This window comes from Zonotrichia leucophrys, chromosome 1 (assembly GCF_028769735.1).
Source record: "Zonotrichia leucophrys gambelii isolate GWCS_2022_RI chromosome 1, RI_Zleu_2.0, whole genome shotgun sequence".
NCBI classification, from domain to species: domain Eukaryota; kingdom Metazoa; phylum Chordata; class Aves; order Passeriformes; family Passerellidae; genus Zonotrichia; species Zonotrichia leucophrys.
The window spans coordinates 14396023-14419796 of record NC_088169.1 but is presented as its reverse complement, the minus strand read 5'-3'; the positions used below and the strand labels follow the sequence as shown (position 1 = coordinate 14419796).

The 23774-nt window shown below is 40.7% G+C and overlaps 1 protein-coding gene across 4 annotated transcripts; it reads right to left on the bottom strand.

Moving 5' to 3' along the window:
- Positions 1-2565: 2565 nt before the first annotated feature.
- Positions 2566-23441, bottom strand: ACOT9 (acyl-CoA thioesterase 9). 4 transcript variants are annotated; one of them, XM_064707195.1, is made up of 16 exons: positions 23031-23441; positions 21449-21540; positions 19872-19898; positions 16920-16965; positions 13127-13297; positions 12997-13034; positions 10924-11007; positions 10245-10348; positions 9385-9458; positions 7291-7358; positions 6230-6341; positions 5093-5183; positions 4231-4316; positions 3369-3456; positions 3031-3181; positions 2566-2767 (listed from the first exon to the last, which is right to left on the bottom strand). In XM_064707195.1, the coding sequence occupies exons 1-16, from the start codon at positions 23042-23044 to the stop codon at positions 2709-2711; spliced, it is 1305 nt and encodes a 434-aa protein (XP_064563265.1). In that variant the 5' UTR covers positions 23045-23441; the 3' UTR covers positions 2566-2708. The 4 variants fall into 4 exon arrangements, with proteins under 4 accessions (XP_064563265.1, XP_064563271.1, XP_064563277.1 ...); XM_064707201.1 differs by lacking the exon at positions 19872-19898; XM_064707207.1 differs by lacking the exons at positions 19872-19898; positions 23031-23441 and adding an exon at positions 18275-18434.
- Between the last annotated feature and the right edge of the window lie 333 nt (positions 23442-23774).

The window sequence follows — 23774 nt, the reverse complement described above, 5'->3', positions numbered from 1 at the left end:
GGATCACTGGGTCAGTGATAAAAACCTGCAGGTACTCAGGAGTAGAACATAGTTCTGAAATAAATAGGAAGGCAGGAAATGGAAGGATCTATTTTTTAACAGTTAACATTGATCCCTGCAACAAGGGGGAAGAAGATGAAATACTATTTCAGTTCTTTATTCATGTGGTCAGTCTAATAGAGTCAGTTTGAAAAAGGTAAAACCCAGCAAATACAATTTATCTGACAGCATCATAACCATTAAAGATTTTAATGTCATAGAGCTGGGTTAGCACTGGAGTGTGGCTAAAGAGAGAAACTCTATGGAAAGAACCAAGAGTTTACCATCAGAACAATGTAAGAATCTGTTTTGGATCAGGCCACACCCCTGTACCTACTCTGGAAAGCAATCTAACTTACTCAATGCAGCAGCTGAATCTCAAAAAGGAAAGGCTGATGTGTAACATGCTGATTATTACAATGCTCAATTAACAATTCCTCACAGGAATAGCAAAGAGCTGCTAGAGCTCATGAACTTCATGCCATCCTAGCACCAAAGGAAATGCTCCTAATTGTGACTGTGTCAGGCTTTCTTACTCAGAAAGAAAAGCTCAACGTGCTACTTAATTTTATCAATGTGGTTCATGCATCTGTGCTGATTGACATAATCACTACTTGCTGCATCCTCTTTTCAAAACATTTTAAACCTCACAGGGAAGCCAGAATCCATTCTTGTGTATTTTAAGACATGACATTTCTGTTTAACCCCTGAGTCCAACTCCTCTTTGGGTGTCCTGATCAATCTTGATGAGAAGGTACAGAAAACCAGTTTCATGCTTGTGACATACTGCTAAAAGTCGACGCCTCCCATCCACTGAGTTTCCTGATTTCAAGAAATTGGGCTTTAAGTGCCAGAAATTGGATATTATTAAACTTTCTCCATTACATCACAAACACTTCAGTACCAAGTACTCTGTTCCTGTTATGTACTTGCCATAGATATGACCACCATGGTGTCCCCTCTGTATTGGGGAAGTTCTCTGTCCTTCACAGGTAAACTGGACAACTTTTAGAGCTGTGCAATATTCATACTGCACTATTGGAATATGTATCCCAATATAACCAGTTAGATGGTGCCTAGGCCAATTCTGACCTTCGCTGCTGGGCCAGAGGCAGCACTGCGGTGTTTTACCCCAGAGATACCTTGGCTGGCGGCAGAGTGCAGCGGGGCACAAGACAGGACTCCGTTTACCTCAGGGGAGAGCTTCTGGCGATGGTAGAGAGAAAGGGAATGGATTCTGCTAGAAGGTAGCCAGATGTTTATTCCAAGAGTACAGAGGTCTGCACTGGGCCACTGCTGCTAACAGAATACCGGCCGCATGGTCTCATTAACTTTATAAGCTCGGGGACAGGGGAAGGGGAGGGGACAGGTGAGTTACCAACCAGGTGAAGGGGGCAGGGTCTCAAGGGAGGATGACACTTAGACAGGCCAATGACCCCCAGGCCTGAGGAGCATCCTTTGAAATCGACGAATCACACGACGCCTTGCTGGTATGTTAGCCTGATTGACAGGGCACACTCAGCAAGGGGTGAGGGGGAAGGGAGAAGGGATAGGTACACATGGGAAGGGCCCCGGAAGTTTAAAACCGGACATTGCAACACACCACAACACTGCACTTCAGTCCAAGGGAAGAGATAAATAATCCAGCTAAGGAGGAGACTGTCCTCTAGCTGTACCACTCTTCAGTGGGATAAAGATCTCATCATTCAGCAGCTGACCTGGGAGCTGCTCAACACAGATTCTCAGGAGCCCTAACTGCAGCACCAAACACCACCATTACCATTTGGGCAGCATTTTATCTTTTTTGTTCCCAGTCCTTAACAAACAAAAATGTTCTGTTCTACAATGCCATTTCCCAGTCCCACCAGTCAGACCTCTAGTCTCCAAGCCATGAGAAATAATTCACTAAGGAACTCACAGTTATATATTAAAACAAACAAACAAAAAAATTAGAAGAGGTTGGCAAGGACACAAACAGAGTGCCAGAAAATACCATCTAGCCACTTCATTTCATTGCAAAAATCAGTTTCCTCCCAAGGGAACATGAAAACCATCCAAACAGAAGCTGCAATAACTTGTAAAATCCCCAGTGATGGGAAACACCTGCTTTCCATTGTGCACACACTACTGACTTCTGCCCCTCTGTTGCTGCTTAGATGTGTCCTTGATCAAAAAAGAATTATGATCCTTAACCTAATTTACACAAGAATGGAGGTCAAATTGCTTCACCTGTGTGTATCTACTTATTGCACACCTTTATCTGACAGAACTTCCCCCCCTTATCAGGGAAACACAAAGGAGAGCTACTAAGGGAAAGGCAGCAGATGGTGACAAGACAGCCAAGATTGCAATGAGATCTCTCAAAGCAGACAAAGAGAGTCTATCCAAAGCCTAAGACTGCATCTTTTCAGCCTCTTTTCCTATCATTTGCATGTAAAATATTTCAACAAATTCTAGTGGTAAAGAATAAAAAATCCAGATATATGCAAATACATGAAGAGTACTGAAAAGGCAGGTTTTGGTGTGGAGTTTGGGTTTGGTTGGTTTGGTTTTGGGTGGTTGTTGGGGTTTTTTTGAGTATTACAAGCACCTGTCCATTAGCCACCTCTAGTGACAGCTCTTGCCAAGGCAGCATGCTGCTGCCCTGCTGCTGCAGCACCCAGTGCCTGTCAGATTTCTTTCATGACTGCAGTAAAGTGGCGCTTCCCATCTAAATACAACATGGACTCTGAAATAAAGGGGAGAACAGAGAGAACCACATTAGTACCTTAGTATCAATACTGGGCAACTACAACTAAACAGGATTTCCTGGCAAAAGGAAGAAGTAATCCACACTGTCTTCAAAGCATAAAATCTATGTGGTTTGCCATGAAATCCTGTTGAATTATTTAAATGCCACTAGTTCATCTATTAAAATAACCAGTGTTCCAAGAGAAACAAAGTCATCTTTTCTACAGAATAAAGATGACAACATATCAATGGGATACTTGCCTCCATATGTCTTAGGTACAACTTGTGGGACCTCATTTTCTGATATAAATGTAAAATGGAAAATATTGGTAGTATGGTGCTCCTTGGTATTTGCATTGTAAACTTCACTGTGTACTCGAATTTGGATGTAGTTTTTTTCTGTGTAACAGACCTACACAGTTAAAACAAGAGTTAGAGATTGTAATTTATCACCAGTGCTGAAAACTGTAACAGATTTCATTACATCATTTAACAAGAAAAGTCACACACTCTCATAATAAATTGTGTATTATCAGTGAGTAACACTGGTGACAGCAAAGACAAGGTCTACTCCTTTTCAAAAGGAAATAAACTCCTACCTGTCCAGAAAGCAGTAATAAGGATCCAACTTCTACTGGCTTCTGAAACATGATATCATCAACAGATACAATAAAGGGTCTGGAACCCCTGAGGAAACAAAAGAGAAATTTCTTCTCAAGAATAAAAGGGATGTTTGCAAAAATTTAAAGTATCTACTTGTCAGCATTTTAATGAAGGTTACTAGAGAATAAATCTCTTCTTAAGAGAGGTTACAGGAAGTGTAAGGAGTTATGTCATCACTGGAGGAAATCTCTCACACCAATGAAGTCCACACTTTCTAAGGATACATTACTGCACCATTAGTGTATCTTATGACTTATACTTGCTGGACAATCTTCAAGCCATCATTGCTCAGGCATAAGTTTTTCAAGCACTGACACAAACCACTTAACTTGATATCAGGCTTTGCATACCCCATTAAACTTATATAGACCTTTGCTGGGTGATGACTTCAGTCACACTTCCTAAGCTCAAGCAGTTAACAGAAGAAGTTTAGAACCCACTCCTCTTGTCTACTGAATGCAAAGATGTAATATTTATTTAATAGAATAAATATGTTATATGGTTATAAAGTCTATCTCAATAGCTTGGTAAGATAAAAGAAAACAGAAAATTGATGTATTTTTTATCTTGATAAGTAATGCTTAAAACCCAAGCTCCAAGAAGAAAGATGCCAATCTCTTTGTAGATATGATAGATGCTCCAAGTAAAGCAGCACTGCACTCTAATAGTGCACAATTCCACCAGACACCTAAGTTTTTTCAGCTCAGATTGTCATTAGGTTGGTTAGCTTGGGTTCCCAACCTCTGTGTATGAGCAAAATGCTCTGGATTATATAAATATTGCAGGTCCACAACTCACCCATAGCTGCAAGCAGTTGCCCATCCCAGTTCAAATGCCTTTCTCATGAGAAAACCCCCAAAGATCCTATTGAAGATGTTCCGTTCCTGCACAAAGAAACAAATACCAAATGCTTTTCAAAGCCTTGTGTTGAAGTCTGCACTTCAGTTCACAGTATTTAACAGAACTCCCAACACCTGAATATATAAAAAGCACTACTGAAATATGTATGCAAAATTCAAAATGCCCAAGGCAACTTTACTTAATAGGAGCTCATCTGACTAATTTGACAGCATAAGATAACAATTCAAAATTGTATCAGCAACCAAAGGCCAAAGTTCTTGCAAACACTTTGCAAAGGAATTTCTGTACACAGAATGAACAGTCTGGTAAGAAAACAAGGTTATTAAAAAATCATCCATTTTGCAGTGGTAATCCAAACAAACAACAAAAAACTGGCAAAAGAAACTAGGCTCTAAATTTCAAAGACTGCAGAAGCCAAATAAAATAATGGTTTGATTAATTTTAGGCAAAAATTCATAGTCATAGAATGGTGTGGGTTGGAAGGGACCTTAAAGACATCTAGTTCCAACCTCCTTGCCATAAGCAGGGACACCTTGCACTAGACCAGGTTGCTCAGAGCCCCACCCAGTCTGGCTCTGAACATTTCCAGAGATGGGGCATCCACAAATTCTCTGGGCAACCTGTTCCAGAGCCTTACCACAATTACAGTAAAAATTTCTTCCTGATACCTATTCTGAACCTCTCCTCTTTCAGTTTAAAGCCATTACTCCTTGTTCTTTCACTGTGTCCCTGTAAAAATTCTCTCCCAAAGTTACTTCATAAGTAACTTTCTGTAATGCATTAATACTTTTCAAAATACCTCAGGATGGCAAATCTGCAGGCCTTTTAGTTTGGCATCTTCCATCCACACTGAATTGGGTGGTAATTTACGACTCCGGAAACTCACTGTCCTTTGGAAGAGACAATAAACTTTACAGTCCACAGAATTAGCAGAATTCAGCATGCCAAAAAAGCAGAAATAGCAAATGCAGACACATACTAAAAAAAGCCACAAAAATATAGAACACCTAAATAAACCCAAAACAGGAATGGTATCACTAAACACAGTTCCAACTGACCTCAAAGCCTTATCTAAAGCTGTCCTTTGGTTTGTTACTGCAATAAACTTATGCTCCTGATCTTTCAAAAACTTCTGCTAATGTGCAAGTTTATGTGAATGAAGAGGCTTGAGAAAGGTACATGAAAGAAAAGATGAATCACAACCACAAAGTGCACTCTTTGTCAGAAAAGCCTTGCTCTGTTTTTTAAGTCATAATAGGAAATAAAAGCACACAGTGAGTTAATGGAATAATTCAACATCAAACACACAGATAGTTTTTGAAGTTTTCAAACCCAGACAGAAGTACAACCACTAATTTTAAGAGAAAGCAGGTCTGCCTTTGGTAAACAGCTCTAAAATAACAATTGTATAGGCTAATAAGTTAAAGAAATGATAAATTATTGTAAATACAACACTGCACTAATGTAACTAAACATTGTTCTATCACTGTTGGCATCAGATTACTTCACACCAATCTCAAGTATAAGAAAAGCATGCTAGCAACTCCCTCAAATAATGTTGTCAGGCACTGTATTTAAAACACATTGCAAGGTTATTTGGTTAAAAGGTGACCAGTTCCTGCCCTCACACTTTTTTTTAATTAGATATCAGAAAACTGATTGTGCAAGTCATGAGTGCAAAACCATTCAATTCTCTTATCTGCCTAAACATATTAACATTTTTCCTCAAAATTATTCCTAACAGCTTGTTTAGAACAACAGAAGACTGCTCTAAGAGCTGCAGATGTCATATTAAAGTCTGTACCTGCATTTCAAATAAACTGCCACAAAATTTAAATGTGCATTTAATCCAGACTACTCTTTTATGAATGCCCACTCAAAAGGCAATTTTGTCTTTCACAAGATGTCAGTTCTCCTTCACCCCTCCCTTTCTTGCCTTGTGTCCAGTGTGTTAAGGAATATGTCATGCACAATGTTTCTTTCTTCTGCAGTGGGAGCCATTTTCAGCAAGGAAGCAGTGCTGAATTCAATCCTCTTCAACTTGTTCACTGAATATTTAAAAAAAACCAAAAACCATAGAATTAAAGGTCAAAGAGAAAAACAAATAATGGCTCTGAAGATTTTAACCTGAAATCAACCATCTTTCCATTTATTTTTCCTTTTCCCCTTAAAAGCTGTAACTTCATGGTCCTATAGATCCAAAAAGAAATTTGGCTCCAAAGAGAATTTTGACTGCAGTGAAATAAAAATAAAGCAGAAGTTCACTAGCACCTCACCAATGTGATGAAGAACTTCTACACATATTTTATGACACCCACACTCTGTTCCTACAGAAAACTTGAGTATTGCCCTCAAAGTACAGAACATATTTAACAAGAAACCCTACAGAACAATCAGCTTCAGGTTTTGCCAATGGTACAAAATGAAAGTTTATGACAGAACTCATTACCATAGGCTGCAGTGATTGAAATTTTAGCTTATAAGATTTTCTGTCCAGTTTATTCAGTCTTCAGTGTTTTTCTAATTCTCCACTTAAAACCCCAGCTTGAAAGAAATGAGGATGGAGCTACATACTCCTTCCCCTGCTCTCCCTTTTTTTTCCCTGAGTTTCTTTCCAAAAGGAACATGGGGGGCCAGACAGGTGAGGAGCTGTGATGTCCTGCAGGCCCACCATGGGGGAATCAGCTGGCCAGAGTATTAGGAGCCCCTGGGCTGCACTCAGATCCAAAGCAGGGGGAGCATCTTGCCAAGGGAGAAGTTCAGAGGGTGTGCAGAGCACATCAGGAGTGTCTGTCAGTTTAGGCAAAGAGTCTCCAAGCATGTGGTAGCAGGCTTTTCAACTCTCTTACTCTACTGACACAAATGAGACAGAACAAAAATCTGATTTTAAACAAATTTGGAACATTTCTAAGTAGCAGAACTCCTGAACTTTGCTTCCTCCTAGCTATTAAGTTGAAACTGAGGCAGATGTGCATACTACCAGGAAATACCACATACATTCCCCTTGCTTGAAGATTTCTTCCTCCTCAGGGCTCTCAGGAATGAGTGGATTAACAAATGCTGGCCTAGGGACAGGAAGGTCTTTTTAAGTTACAAATTTTACAAGAATTTGTCCCATAAATACATTGTAACAGTCTTCCATTTCTGCTTACATACACAGTACAAGATGTAATTACATACTTCAGGTTATATGATAAAAATAAATATGGCTGCCAACACAATATGCCATTAGCTTTAACTCTGAAGAGGCAGTTAAATGATCCAACCACTACCTAGTGCAATCAGGAAAGACAAAGTGACACATCTATGCCTCTTAAGAAGCTAAAATTGTACTCATAAATTATAATGAAAATTGTTTAAGAATAAAGCTGTTCAGAAACTCAGCAAATTAAACATGATCTAGGATAATCTAAACCAAAAGTAGACTGGTACATTCCTCCTGGAATAGAAGAAGCACAGTGCTGTAGCCAGCAAGTGTTTTTATAATCTACATGCTCCCCTGACAGCCTTATCAACAGCCAAAAGCTGTTTACCACGTGTACCCCTTATCAAAGATTATGACATGCCTTGAGCACAACATTTCTATGTTTATTCTACTGCAAAAATAAGTTTACATTAACCTAATTATATAACATTTAATTATTTGCACAAGTAAAGACAAACACTTATTTTCAAGAACTGTTCTTCCCCATAGTTTCTAATTATTATATTTTAACTTTCAACATTTATATAAATGACTTTCAACATTTATACCTACATGCACACACACACAGAGATCTGCTGAACAATTCACCTCTACCCCCAGCCTTTACTTGGGCTGGCAACAAGAGGCAGAGAGGTGCTTTTTTCTTACAACAAACTGATTTTTCCTGGTTTGCTAAACCTCTGGATTTTGGACATCCACCAGCTCCTTCTCCATCACAAAGCTCATTTTCCCTCAGCTCAGCACACATCAGCTCTCCTGGCCAAGCCCCAAGCTGCTGAGATGAAGATTCCCAAAGCCACACAACACTGTTTCTGTGGGGCTACAGCCAAAGTGACATATCATGTACCTCTCTGAAGGGTTTTGATCTCACATAAACACCCTCCTTATATGGACAGAATGCTTCCACAACACAGCTGGCTTGTGGCTTAGCTGTACAACAGCCAAGGAGCTTTGCATCTATCTGCACAAGTCCATGTAGGCTTGTCCTCAGTCAATCTGCTACTGTGTAATTACATCAGGTTTGATGTCATTATTTTGAAATGTTAGTCTTTAAAATAGGAACCATAATATAATTTGTTTTCTTAATGTATAGCATATTCACTGTTTCTAGATTTTTTCCTTCAAATCTGAAGAAAAAAACCTAGAAACTACTTCTAATGTTATCAGGATCACATAATTATATCAAGTAAAACCCCTCCATTAAACACATCTTTGTCAAATACAAGCAATTATTTAAGCTAATTAGAAACAGAGAAATGTTTATTACTTGGGCAGGCTATATAGGATAGAGGTAAGAATTACAGCCAATTTTTCTCATGCTGGAGTCATAAACCTAAAGGGCAACTGAGAAGCCTTTTAATCTAATAGCTAAGGAATTATAGGGAAAGTAAAACCAGAAAAACAACAAAATAAATGTCTGGGTCTTTTATGTTCTGTGGGGATACTTAACAGTTTCATTTTAGTTACACAGGCAAGTTTTAAACTGAATTATTCTGATGACACCTATTAAGTGTCTATTGGGGAATTAATGGTATTAATCACTCAAAGACTATTTAACCACTGAAACTCAATCATTAATTCAAACAACTACTAGAATGCAGGTGGTTTTCTAGCATTCACTTCTGTGTTCATTCAGACCAGTCACTCAAACACAGAAAAATCTGGTTTAAAAAAAGGGTCAAATCCCAAGACTACCGGCAACTCCTGGTATCACGACTGCTAAAGTCTGAAGTTTTACACAGCAAAGTTAACACTTACCAGCAGAAAGCATCAGCTATGTGGTTTATTTACCACCTACATTACAAGGCTTCTACACATACAGAGCAAGCAGCCATGTTTGCCATTTTCAGCACAAGTCAGGAAACTTTTCCCATCCTACAAGTTACCGTTTGTTCTCTGGGTCGCGGGCCACCATGACAAAGGTTGCATCTAACACAGGGCTGTAATCCCCATCATGTTGCTAAAAGAGACAGGGAAAATACATTACTGAACTCTACAATTGGAAATGTGCTTAGCAAGCTATTTAGTTGACATAAACTATTCAATCATACTGTTAATTCTGCTTGCTTTCACATTCTGTCATTCCTTCCAACACCTCTCACAATCAGACAAAGATAAGAAAACAATTAAAACTTTAATTTCGGGAATTCTGCAATGTAAACATTTACCAGAGAATGCTTCTTAAAAACTTTGAGCAGGGAGGAGAGGAAATCAACACAGTCATTGTAAAAGGACCCACTTAACCTTTACTCTGAGAAATGCCATAGCTTTTTTTTAATATATACCACTAATTGCCACTAATTCCAGCACTGTAAGCAGTTCAGAACAAAAAGGTGTAACATTAGCTTCTACATCAGAGACTACTTAAGGAGAACAATTGAATTTTTAAAATGTACCTGTTTACCTGAATTATCATAGAATCACAGAATGATTTGAGTTTGAAGGAGCCCTAAAGACATCCTGTTCCAGTCCCCCTGGGCAGAGGCACCTTCCGAGATCAGGTGGCTCAAAGCCCCATGCAACCCAGCCTTGAACGCTTCCAGTGTGGGGCATCTCTACTTCTCTGGGCAACCTGTTCCAGTACCTCACTGTCCTCACAGTAAATAATTTCTTCCCACTATCTCATCTAAGCCCATTCTCTCAGTCTGAAGCCATCCCCCCTTGTCCTGTCACTTTATGCTCCTGTAAATTCCCCCTGGAGCACCTCATGCCTGTTGTAAGATGGAGAGAAGTGACAGGAACCAACCTGCAGCATGTGCATCCTCACTTCCATGGAGGTCTTCCCAACCCAAGAAACATTGCCTGTGAATTTGATGTCACAGTCTGGACGTATAATCTTCTGGCACAAATCTACAAGACAAACATTAGGGGTTACTGGAGACAGATCACTCACAATTAATACTAGACAGACCAGATTTCCTAGGACCTTTATATGACCTGAAAGTGGCAACAAACACAAATACAGCCCAGAAAAGACAGTTGTTACAAGGGTCCACACTGCTTGTCTGCAGTTTCTGCCTCTGCTGACTTTAGAAGCCAGAACAGGAGTAGGCAGAGGAGGACAGCAGACCAAAGGGAGTGTTCAGCAGAACAGGCAACACAAGCAAGGTCCAGCTCACCAGAACAAACACTGTTCAATAATGAAGCTAAGAATCTGCACACCAAAAAAAAACTAAACACAAAACCTCAGGAACCATGTAAGTTGCAGTTTGAAGGGAAATGACATGAAATGCTGAAAAGCATCTACAGAAGCCTCTTCCCACCTCTTGTCAACAAAAGCCAGAAAACTTCAAAGCTAAAACAAGATGAAGCAAACTAAACAGGAGTGAAAAAGGTATCCTCAATAACAACCATGGGAAGGCAGTAGCTGATGAAAGAGTAAGACAAGCAGATGAAACTATTGTATTTACTAAATTGCCACTTACTGATTTTATCCACCAGAGCTGTAACTATGGACAAAGGAGACCTTTGCTGCCTTTCCTGCTTGGTGTGAGTGTAGCAGATAAGAACTGTGAAGAGATCAAAAATGGAGCCAGCTCTTTAGCAAAAACTTAAGTGGAGCACATCAAAGTCATCTTCGCAAAGCATTAGAAAACATAAACTAAAGTATCCTACTATAGGAGAGCAGAGCTTCCACATCTTCATGTATGTAACACATGGGATTGCTATAAAGAAAACAGCAGCAGCTATCTCAGTTTTATGCACATTTACTTACTACAAAGATAAATTTAACTAAGCATTTTAAACCAGCTCATCACTTGACTTCCAATCCCACACAATCTCTTTGCTCTACCTCTGCAGCTCCCTATCTCAGACTCTCCTAGCTTCTATTTTGATTTCATGAAGGCTGTCCAAGGATACATGCTATCTGAGGACTTTTTAAATACTGATTCTTTTAAAGAGGTGGAGATTAAATAAACTGTGCCTTACAGGCACAAAACCATAGTCAGAGGTATTTATCACATGGCAATTACTACTAGCCAAACCACTATTTAAACTAATTAGCTTTGCTCATAAGAGCACATCCAAGTAAACAGACTCCTTGGAGCAATTCAAGGCTGCAAATATGGTTTTTTCCTAGTGTTCATGTAATTTTCACTCAATACAGATCTTCATTATCAAAAGTATCTGTTGTGTACTTAGTGAGATAAGAGAGAAGGAATCCCCATATGGACCATACACTTCAGAGTTGGACTTAATGATCCCTGTGGGGCCCTTCCAACCAGAATATTCTGTGATCTGGAAGATCTCCATCCTTCCCAGTAATCTAAGATTTTTTTTCCCTATGCTTACTGAAGTCACAATTCTAAAACCTGTTAAGCCTAACAACTTATTCTATCAATATGACCACCCTGAATATTGTTTAACTGGGACAGAATCTTGATGGACCCAAAACAATACATCCCCGGTGGAACTGACTGACTGAAGCCCAGGATGACTGTAAACAAAGTAAAGACATTCTGTGCTGTCACAGGAAAAAAATTAGATCTTCACAGAATTCTGGGGAAATTAAACAAGGCACAGAATGAAAAACAGGCTCATCTTATCTAACAATGTACATGCATTTATTCATTCATTCATTTCTTTCTCTGCCTTCCTCAATTTTGTCCATCTGGACTCTCAGAAGGAACAGAAAAAAAGATGTTCTATTCAAAACTTCTCCTTAATAAGTACTTCATTCTTTGTCAAAAACCTCCATCAAAAAGTTCCCAACCAGCTATGGAAGTAGGATGAAGGAGGAAGTCACCAGGTGATGTTTTAAGAAAAAGTATCTCCCAGTTCTATTAACAACCTCACACTTATTACACAAAAGAAAAAGATGGTGAACTTTTCAAGACCACAAATAAATAAAAAGGAGGAAAAAAAAAAAAAAAAGAATGCTAACTCATTAAATAACTGAGTTGGTTTTACCCTTAACAACAATTTGCAGAACCCCAGAACATACACCAATTGTTTTTCATTTGTTCTCAATGGATACATTACATGCTTTCAGGATTATACTCTCTTCTCCTAAAGAGGAATATAAAGATATTTGCATCTCATTAATTGTTGGTGTTTGTGGCAATTTTGGTTGAGATTTTTTTTACAATTAAAAAAAAAATCACAAGTTTTCATTTTCAAAATGCACTCTGCAAATTTTCTCTGAGTTCACACTGAAAATGCAAATTCATCATTTAGGACCACTTTTCAGTAAATTATTTTTGTAGCTGGTCCTTTAAAAATCTAACAGAGGCAGGAAGTCAAACAATTTTGCATCCATCTATTTTTTATCATCCTTCCTTCTCTTTCAGTACCAGAGGCAGGAAGCTGAACAATTTTGCATCCATCTATTCTTTATCATCCTTCCTTCTCTTTCAGTACCAGTGTCTTCTTTTTTTCCTTCCTTCTGAGATGGCAGAATTATGGATTTCCTTCCAAGGCCCTACTGTGTCACACAAACGTGTTCAGCAGTAACCAAACTCACTTTGTGCAGCCTTTACAAGGGCATAGGTACATACCTCCTAAACTGTCAAGATCTTCAAGTATCCTTCCAAACCTGCAATATAGGAGGTTGACAATTAAATAATTACACACATGGCAAACAGAAGTTAACAGGTTCCTGTAGGTGTGACATGGTTGCTTTGTTACCTTACACTGTTGTATACATTCAGGTATTTTTCTCTTATTTCAGGCTGACTTCCTAGAGGCAGAATAACTTCCAAGTAGCTATCCTTCATTCTCCTAGGAGGGAGATCTTCCTGCCGTTTTGCCAGTAAAGTATGGAGAGCTTTTCTTTCTTGCATGGCTTGCACATGATCCCTGGTAAGAAAAAAACCTTTATTCTGAAGTACAACAAGAGAACTGAAACCCTAACTAAAAGATGTCACATCAATGATGATCAAAGTTAAAACCAAATAGTAGATATAGCAAGACACAGTGAGCGTGCCTTGAAAAGAAAGTGAAATGCACAAAATGAGAGATGTTAAGCAAGACTACTACAGAAATCTTTTAAATAGTTTGTGTACAAGTGGCAAGTGCACACTTCACACTAATGAGATGAACTAAATGCATCTAATTCTGAATGCTACCAAAATCATTCCCCTTGAAAAGAACAGATCACACATTATTTAAACTATGAGGTTTTGAGAATATTCTTGTCTTTCAGAGCTACAGTACCACACATCTTCCACATTGCCAATTTTAAAGGACTGACCATCAATTTACAATCTCTCTCAAGAAGTAAAGTAGATGCACAGTGTTGGCTAGCACTAATGACAAGTGAACCAATCTGCTAAGACTTGCCATCATTCATAGGTGAATTCATTTCTAAAAACTGATCCTTTGCAGCATCAGTTCTAAGAGCAAGCTAAAAGACAAAGAAAACTAACCTACTTTTCTTTCTCTCTTCCTACACAGACATCTTAAAATTACAGAAAGTTACAGAAAAAAACAACACCGAAAAGGTGAACAATTACTTCAGATTTGCTTTTCCAGCACCACCAAGTCAGAGGGGCTGCAACTCTCCCAGTGGAGAAGAGACCAGCTTACTGTCACTTCCAATCCACCACACTGATTCCTTGCACAGGTATCTACAAGATGTAACAGTCTTGCCCAACATGCTCTCTTACCTGTTCCAAAGCTCCCTTCCCTTAAAAGTGCAACCTGACCGAATAAAGCAAGTATTTCACAACATCCCTAGAATCAATATCCATCTATTAAAAACCTAAAGGTTAAACATGCAACAGTTCTGGTTGCATAAAGCCAAGCAGTAAGCAAAAATATGGATCCATTTCATAGAGCAAGAGAATGCATAAAACACTAAGCAACCAAACTTAATGGTAAATTTCTGGATGCGTGCCATTCCTTCAAGTTGTGCTTGCTGCATTGCTGAGATTTCAGTGACATCGTGTTTAATAAAACCAATTAAAAAAAGAAAAGAAGAAGAAATAAAGAGAACAACAGAAAACCTTTTCACCAAAAAGAAATTTTGTCTTATGTTTTGACTTTGGATGAATTCTGGGTATTAGCCACTTAAAGTGAAGGCTTACTTGACTGAGTATTACTTCAGAAAGTCAAGCTTCAACATATTTATATTACCTCTTTTCTGATTAATAAGCTTCAGGGAAATGCAAATAATCCATGATCAAAGAGAGTAAAAGTCAAGCAGAAAACTTCAGTTAGTTTCATTTGTTTGTTTGTCTTAAACATGAGATGTGGTTTACTTCATCTGGGAAACATGATTACCATGCAGTTTACAGGAAACAGAAAGATAACAGCCTCCTGCAGAGGGTTAATGTTTAAAGTTATGCCACTAAACAGAAATGGAATATTACTGGGTGACTAAAGAAAGATGCAAGGTCCAAGATGATGCATCCTAATGCTTTTTCAGAAAGTGCTTTTCAAGTTCTTTCAGTGAAAGGCTTAAAAGCGTTTTTCAAGTTCTTTCAGTGAAAGGCTTAAAAGAAATTAATCAGAAAGTAAATCAGAAATTTGTCTACAAACATAAAGAAACCTATCAATAAAAATTTAACTATATTCTGTTTTCACCAGCTCCATCCTGGCTCCTCTGAGGTCAGCAGCAGAATTCTTGACTTCCACCTGAGAATGTGTTCTTCAATATGCAGAAGTATTAGGCTCAAAGCAATAACATTTGTCAACAAATACTGTTACACACTGCAGTACTACTCATACAGTAACAATAATTCATCTAAATATTAACTAGCACCTCCCCTAAACATTCTGAGGAATGTTTATATATTTCTGAAATAGCCACAATTCCATCTAGACTACATTTAACAATGAACAGACTAATAGTTTTAACTACAAGTACAAAAACAGAATAAATACATAAGCAAGATACTTCTTTTTCATAACAAATAAAAAATGCCACTGGCCTTTACAAGAGAAATCACAAACCAAAGTCTCCTTTTAGCAAAATCAATGGTTAAAGATGTTCCTTCAACATCCTCTCTCCCAGCATTTCAGATATGTGTACATCAGTCCTTCCCCAGCTCTCTTTTCAGAACCCCTCTCAGGCTGTTCCTCAGACTTGTCCTCTTTAATCATTCTGTCCCTAACTCAGTTAAATTCCCAGCTGTTCAGTCCCCACATGTATCAACTCTTTGTCACTCTATTTTTCAAGTGGGCTCTCTCAGGCTACACAATCCATGTCCACCAACCCTCTCTGTATTTAACCTGTCACTCTCAAGCACTGCCATCTGTGGTCTCCCTGGCTTTACTTCTTCATGGCAGCTAAAGGACTCATTAATCTGCAAACCATTTCTGCTGTATTTTGTACAGCATGAGAGAAGTACCTGTCTAAGAAAAACACTGCTGTGGTGATCCTGACCTCAGTCTGCTCTCCCTCCAGGATGGGAGCAGTGTGTGAAACAAAACAGATGGAAGATCAGACTTGACCAGAGCCATCTAAAATCTTGATTCTCAAATGGCATTTCCATATAGCATCATTCCTCCTCAGCCATTCAGGGATGTGGGAAAGGCTTTTCCATAAACAATTTCTAGGGCCCTTTCTAGCTGACTTGATGAAAAGTTCAAGCCCCCTCATGCTTAGATACTACTCTTACTAAGCAAAATCAGGTTCCCAGATTCAGGCAATTTTATTAGAATGACTGAAGCTGTGTTTAGATAAACTGAGTCAGAAGGCTGGGACACATCAGACACTTCACCCAGGCACACCTTTCTTCGTTTCCCTATCACTGCAAAAAGTGGGAAAAAAGAGCTCAGCAAACACAGCCAAAATTAACAAAACACATGGGACCAACCAAACTGCAATGTGTTTTTCCTCCAGACTGCTAAATTGACTTTTCCAGACTGTAACAGCAGAGGGTTTCAGTCAATTCTGGCTTTTTCAATGTAATGGAGGAGGAGGAAAGTAACTTGAATATAGCCAAATCAGCAATTACTTAAAGTATATGTAAATTAATCAAAAATTAAATTAGAGCAGACAAAGGAAATGCTCAAGATGCTCCTGATTAAAGAAACCCAGATCCCAAGCTGACAATTTTCCAAAGAGACACAGGTGCCATTCAGAATGCAGCCTGGTACACAGTGAACAAGCTCAGCTACCTCTGAATGCAGTGCAGGAGAAATCCACCATGTAGGCAATCTACCCAGAGATAACTCAGGAGGTACCACAAGCCAGCATTGACAGCCAGACTCCACAGCTCCTAACTCCCACTGGACTCAAGGCTAGTAGGACAACCTCGTAAGCACCAAGATCAGATATTTTGTTTCTACCAGAGAAATCTTAGAAATTTGTGATCCACAAAGTATCAATTCAGAAGCTTTGTTTCAATTTCCTTTTAGTGGGATCTTTTACTTCCCCTGACAACAAGTAACTATGGCTAACTCCCACTACCACAACCCTGAGCTCCACCTTGGTATCACAAATGAAGTAAAATACATGGAATGCACACTGTACCTCCAGTTGGTAGATGCTCCCACTATATCCCTCAATTTGCTCCGCACTGGAAAAAAAAGAAATCAAAGCAAATCATGCTTAGTTCTGCAAGTGATAAACATGAGGTTGCCTGGTGTTAAAGGCACAATCCTCATCCCAGAAGAGGAAAATTAAGCAAATTCATGCAAATAGCAGCCCAGAAATGAAAGTTTGGCCAAATTCACTGCTGCTGTTAGTAGGCATATCACAGGAGTGGGCTGAGTAACATGATGCCATAGCTTATTGCATATAGGCAACAAAGAGTGTTTGTTAGTGCAATCAGGCACCTCCAGTGCTAATTAACAGCTGAAAGACAGCATGGATCAAGATTAGATTGGGGAATTTTGATGTGAAAATATTAAGCCTAAACACAAACTGTGGAGATAACACAAATCAGAAAGTCATAGAAGAACATAAAAGGGAACAGTGCAGCTGGGAAATGGAATCAGGAGAATACCAATTAAATAATCCCACCCACGAAGGCAGGCAGTATCAGCAGACTGGTTCTTGCCAGCAAGGTTTCATAGCCCAAATTTTTAGCAATCTGAAAGAACACAGTGTTAAAACACTGAAGACAGGCCTGTACAACTTATTCTGGCCCTGTTTGCACTCTCAGAGTTAACAGTAGTTCTGCACAAGTTTTTCCTAAATGTCAAGAATAATGTACATAAGCATCTTCTCTACTCTTTCTCAGATGAGATTATTAGGTGTGCTAAGGTCCCATCAAATTTACTAAACTACTCCATGGCTGGTGAATGTTGGCTATTTGGAAACATCTGAAAACAAGCAGCAACAATTCCCAAGCTCAGAAGAGAAGATGAGAATTGTATAGAAGAGATCCCTTGCTTATATACAAAGATCTTTTATACCAGGGGGTTCAAATGTTAGGGACACATCAAGGAAGAGCAACCAAAAAATATCCAGAATTTCATGGTGAAATTGAAAGAGGCTGCTGGTGAGTCACAAGCTGACTCTTTATCAGGCTTGGCATTTTTCAAACTAAATGCGTGATCAGAGTATTCAGAGTGATCAGCCAGCTGGCCTATAAACCCTGGAGGAGCCCAGCTGAATTCCTAGGATTTAAATGACATTCCACTCTCTCAGCCAGATCCACTCAGCTCTGCTCCCCTCCTGCTCAGTCACTTCAGCTTCTGCCCAAGTCCCCTCACGCCACCACTGCTGCTGTACCCCCAAGCTCCCTTCCCTGCAGCACCCTCAGCCCCAGGCCCTGCACTCCCAGCCTGTTTCTGCTCTGCCTGCCTGCCAGAGAAGCACCAGCCTGAGCCAGAGGCAGGCAAGGCAATGCCTGCAGCCAGCACATGGATGCAGTGACTCACCAACAGCCAGCAAACACCAGCATCCACGCCTGACCCCAGCACCAGCTCTGGCATCCTAACAGATCTCTGATTTGGAAGCCAATTTTCACAAAATTTGTGGAAATATGTTTCTCTTTGAGACTGCTGGCTCATCTGTTTTGGCTGACATCAACAAAATGTTCTGGAAGATGAGGAAGACAAGAAGATAGGCAGACAAAGACAAAAAAATAGATTGCTTAGAACTCATTTCTTTAGAAAATTAGGCCAAAAACATGTTTTGAAATTAGAAGACTTCTACTACTAATTCTAAGAACAATACAAAATTTCAAGGAAAAACCTGATTGAAAATCTTGAGAGTTGATTTCTTTTGGAAACAGGGAAGGTCTGATTCCTTTTTCCTTAAGCAGCAGCAGGCTTGCTTACAGAATAGGCATTACTTTCTTGTTACTCATACTCCACCTGTGAAGCTGCCATGGCATGCATTTGATCAATACAGTGTTAGCAGAAACACTGTTACAGCTTCTAGAACACAAAACCTCAATTTTTCAACAGTGTGCAGACTGTGCTGGGATGGACAGACAATAAACAGCACTTTCTCTTTGTTTAAACTACATTAATCTTCTTTTTCATCTCTAAAGAGGTAAAAAGCTCTGAAAAAAAATCTCGGGTCCAAACCTGCAAAAATTAATATAAGCTGTTAGTCCCATTTAATACATCTGATTTCAGTTTTAGGCATAAAAATAAATATTTTCCAGGCTGAGAACACATTAAAATTTTTATCTTAGCATTAAAAGGGACAAAATGTAAAGCATTTCTAAATGTTGTCAAGCCAAATCTAGTCCATTTTACGGTTCATAAGTACATGGGTTTCAACTTTTTCCTTTTTTCCCTCCTGGGAAGACTATCCTGCTCTTCTAGATATTAGAAATTTAAGTAAGTAACAACAGAAATTTAAGTTAAAAAATTAAGTACAAAAATGTATAAGCTATTTCTTTTTTTATCTGGCAAATGTCTCAAGAGTGTAAAACAGTTACAGCAAATGGGACCTCTCCATCATGCTCACATAACATATTGCACAGTACCTCCTAAAGTGGCATCAGTGGATCACCAATGCCACAGCAGGAGGGCCTGGGTTTATTTGCACTGTGCTGTGGAAAAGGACACGAGGAGGGCAGCTGGACAAGACACTGCATTCATCTCTAGCAGGGAGATCCATGCCCCTCGAGCTGATGCCTCCCCAGCTGCATCCAGGTTCAGGAAGAACACCAGCTTTGGTACAGAGCTTGCTCTGCACTGAGGCTCAATCTGGATGCAGATTCAAATGTCTAAAATGAAGCCAAGTACTGCAGGAGCTGCTGCCTGTGAGAGATTTTGTATCCCACAAGCCTCTTAGAAACGTTTTATCCAGCAGTGCAGAGTGTGCTGACAGAGATTTAGTGCAACACTGCCACAATTAAGACCAGGACCATTCACCAAAGGCAAAGGGGCTTTAAGCAAGGCAACAGAGAAGAATAATAGCACCTCATTTTTCATCAGTGCTAAAGTAAGGAAAGACAGTAGCTGAGTAAGTTTAGTGTTATAGCAAATAGTTTAATTTGTACAAATTACCACAACACACCATTATTCACATGAATGGGGGACTGTCCTGTAGAGCACAAAACACAGGTTAGATTAACAATGAAAAGAAACAATGCAATTTACATCTACTAAGGAGTTACCTGATTATTCTACCTGCTTCTGTTCTGTTTAGGCAGATGTTCCTTAACTTTAGTAACTGCAGGCAATCTATGCTTGCCTGATTTACAGTCAGTTTGTCCTTTCCTTTCAAGCCAGCCTTGCAGTTCCCTGTCCACTGACTCTGTGTGGCATCTGCTTGCAGTGTAATCCCAAACAGTTCTTCAAACTCAGGGCTACCATGTACTGTTGACAAACAGCATTAACTTTGGAAAGACTATCTGTAGCATTTTTCAGGAAATGGGATGACAGTTTTTTTCAGAGGAAAATTCCAAAGTCTTGCTTTGTGTAGCCTTTGGGAGAGCCATGGAAGAAGTGAGGGCATTCACAATGGGAACCCAAAATTATGAAAAGGAAGCATGTGAAAAACTAGTAAGAAAAAGTATTTGGTGTTTTGTGAAAGCATGGATACCAAATTGAAGGTATAGTTTACATAACAGTAGAATAGCTTACATATCAGCAAAACTTTGAATCTGAACAATTTTGTAACAGAATCTCAAATGTTTAGTTATTGTAGTCCACAAAATATTAGCACCCCTTGGAGTACCAGATAAAAAACACTGTTTCACTGTTTTTACTGGCCTTCTAGATGGCATCATTTCCAAATCTTCAAATAAAGACTCAGGGCAAGCTGCAAGTATGCAACATCATGTACCCTTGCTTCACTCCTTTAACCTCCTAAATTGCCATTTATTACCAACAATGAAAATAAGTTCTCTAACAACAAATAACCCTCATTTTCTCTTTTATTGGATAACCAGTAACTGTTGGTGTCTTCTGTTTAGAAAACAAAGGAAAAAAGATCTCAGAAATTAGCAGAACTCCATGAAGGAATTACTTGTAAGTGGCTCCAGCCTTTTTCCTCCTGCCCTTTTCAAAGTACAAGGGATTGGAATGCAAGAAAACCTTTTTAAAAGCTTCTGAAATGGGAGCATTATGGTTTATCACTATTAGAGCACTGAAACAACCTTTCAATATAAAGCTCTATTGACAAGAGCAATTTCACGAGGCAATGCTGCTGATCCGATTAAAAGATTTCTACAAGTTTGTGAAATTGGCAGCATTGACAGATTAAAAGTTCTGTAAGGCATTTTTTCCACTCAGTTCTCCATTTCACGGCCATTCTCTTCAGTCTCATTGTACCTATCTGCACTACATGGGCTTTCTACAAGACCCAAGCAGAGCAGCAGTTATGCTGCCAGAAAAGAACCAAGCTCTGCCAAAGCTGAAGAACCAGAGGAGCTTCTAAAATCTGCAGTTTCAATGATCATGGATATTTGTGCCATCCACCTGCAAACACCCAGTGATTGTCTGCTTCTTCCTGAACACCACTACTATGAGCTAACAGACAAGGGCATGTTCATTAACCAAACCATACTAATACATGCAGGGACACCACCTGGAAAAATAAACTCCTCAGTAACATCATTAAATCTTCCAGAGCACAGCCATCTGCCTTACCTTCAGACATGTCAGGAAGCCCTGGGGAGGCACGGGTCCCAGAAGTGATTGTCCTAGCCAGAACAGAAGGAAGCTTCCTCATGATGCACAACCTATAGGCAGAGCAGAAGAATTTAGTGTCATTAAAAATAATCCCATTAAAATAATTTGGGATTTAATTTAGGAATTATTCTGGTGACTTCAGAAACAGCAGTCCTTATCTTCAGCTTGATTTTCAAAACTAGATACTATTGGTGCAACAGTACCAAGACAGTTGAAATTCCAACTGACACCTTTTGTTATCTAAAAACAAGAATGAAGAATGCTTCCCTGGCAGTAATTGTTCTCCTCACTGACTATTCAGATGCCCAAGACAACCAGCTTAGACTCAACACCAGCTTCTACCCAGTAGCATCTTAATGCAGATGGGGTCCATGTGCCTCTAGGAAATCATCCACGCCACTAACCATATACTTCTCCTGCACTTAGCTGGTGTGCATAGAAGTGGAAGGAGGAATATACCAAAAAGGATTTCACAAGGTCTCACAAGCAGTCCCATCCAGCTAAGCCTGGTTTTCTTCTCCATGGCTTAGTGCTGCAGAAACCCAAAAAGCCTAAAGTGCAGGATATAAACCTCTTAGCCATTAAGGAAGAAGGAACAACCGTGAAACCCTTGAGAGAATGTAATCCACCCACAATTCACTAAGTGTTCTACAAGATAACTAGCCAGCACTACTCCTCTAGGCAAGAATAACTGTGCTAACACAAAAACACACAGAGGCTGTGTAAATCCCCTTGTGAGAGTTCACAGCATCATCCTGACAAGGAATATGGATTGCTGGTCCTTTAACTTTCTTCCCTTGGGACTGAGGTTCCACCTCAAGAAAGGAAAGGTGGCAGGTCCTCAGGCACCAACACAAAAGCAAGGCCATTCACACATCTCTCTCTCTGCCCTTCATGTATATCTACACTATCTACACATGTGCATTATGTACACACAAGCCTTCACTGCCTGCAGATGTTAAGTCCTCATGGAGGACTTAAAAGAGTAAACGGGAACATAAACACACACATACAAAAAAAAAAAAAAAAAAAAAAAAAAAAAAAAAAAAAAAAAAAAAAAAAACCACAAAAAAAACCTCCGAAGGCAGCAGAGTCCCGTATGCACAGGAACACAGGAATGACATGGACGGCGATGTGACACGCCTCTGTGAGTGCTGCAGCCCCTGGGCTCGGTGTGTCACGGCAGGGTCAGCAAACGCCTCCTGGTACAGCGGCAACCCTTGGGCTCAGTGTGTCACGGCAGGGCCAGCAAACGCGCTCCCGGCACAGCCGCAGCCCGCAGGGCCCGTCACGGCCACGGCCGCTGCCGCTGCCCCAGCCCGGCCCAGGCGCCGCGCCCGAACCCGCGCTGCCCGCGGCGCTGTTCAAGTTTCGGGGTGCCCCGCCCTGGCCGCGCCCCGAGCCCCTCATGGCGGAGCGTGGCCCGGCCACGGAGCGAGGGTCGGGCACGGCCTCCCTGCCCAGGCCCCGGCCCAGACCCGCCGGGAGCACCATCTCTCCCGGCCGCCATTCCCCACCAGCGCCGCAGGACGCGCCTTACCGGGTGGGCAGCATGGTGCTCGCCGAGGCCGTCACCGCGGGGCCGCACCTGCCTCAGCCACACGGTCCTGCCGCACCGGCCACTCGCGGCTCGCCGCGCACGGAGCGGGGTCAGGGCCGCCCGCAGCTGGTAGCCCTCGCTCCGCCGGGATCCCCGGGTGGCACCGCCCGTGTCCCCGTGGCAGCGCGGCCGCTCCCCGGGGCGGAGGTTGGGGCAGGACACCGTTAGTCGTCGGGCGGGCCCGGCAGAGCGGGCGGGCCCTGCCGGGACTCGCTCTTAATAAACATCGTTATTTTTTGGTTTTAATGCTCCGTTTTTCCACTGTGCCGTGAGGAAGGCGGGCTGGCAGCGCTCAGCTGGGCGCTGTGCCCGGAGCCTGAGGAGCGCCCCAAGCCGTCACACGGCCGTGGGGAACACGGCCTCCTGCCCCGGCCCGTCACTTGGTGGCACTGCTAGGGAAGGTAACTGAGAACCTCGGAATTTCCTAACGGGGAGAGGTTTAAAATCTTGAAGAGTGACGTTATCACTCTGTGCAATTCCCTGAAAGGAGGGAGTAGCCAGGTGGGGGTCAGCCTCTTCTCCCCCGCAACCAGAGACAGGACGAGAGGACACAGTCTTACTATGACTATGACTTACAGTCTCCCAGCTGCGCCAGGGGAGATTTAGGTTGGACATTAGGCAGAGCAATTTCTTCACGGAAAGGGTGTTTAGACTTTGGAATGAACTGCCCAGGGAGGTTGCTGG

Excerpts from the sequence above, each read along its gene's own strand:
- ACOT9 (XM_064707195.1), bottom strand. Across the intron at positions 16,966-19,871 it reads CCCCATTCATGTGAATAATG|TGCGGAGCAAATTGAGGGAT; the intron begins GTGTGTTGTGGT and ends TTTTTTTTCCAG. Across the intron at positions 6,342-7,290 it reads AATCTTCAAGCAAGGGGAAT|TGAACAAGTTGAAGAGGATT; the intron begins GTATGTGGTATT and ends TTAAATATTCAG.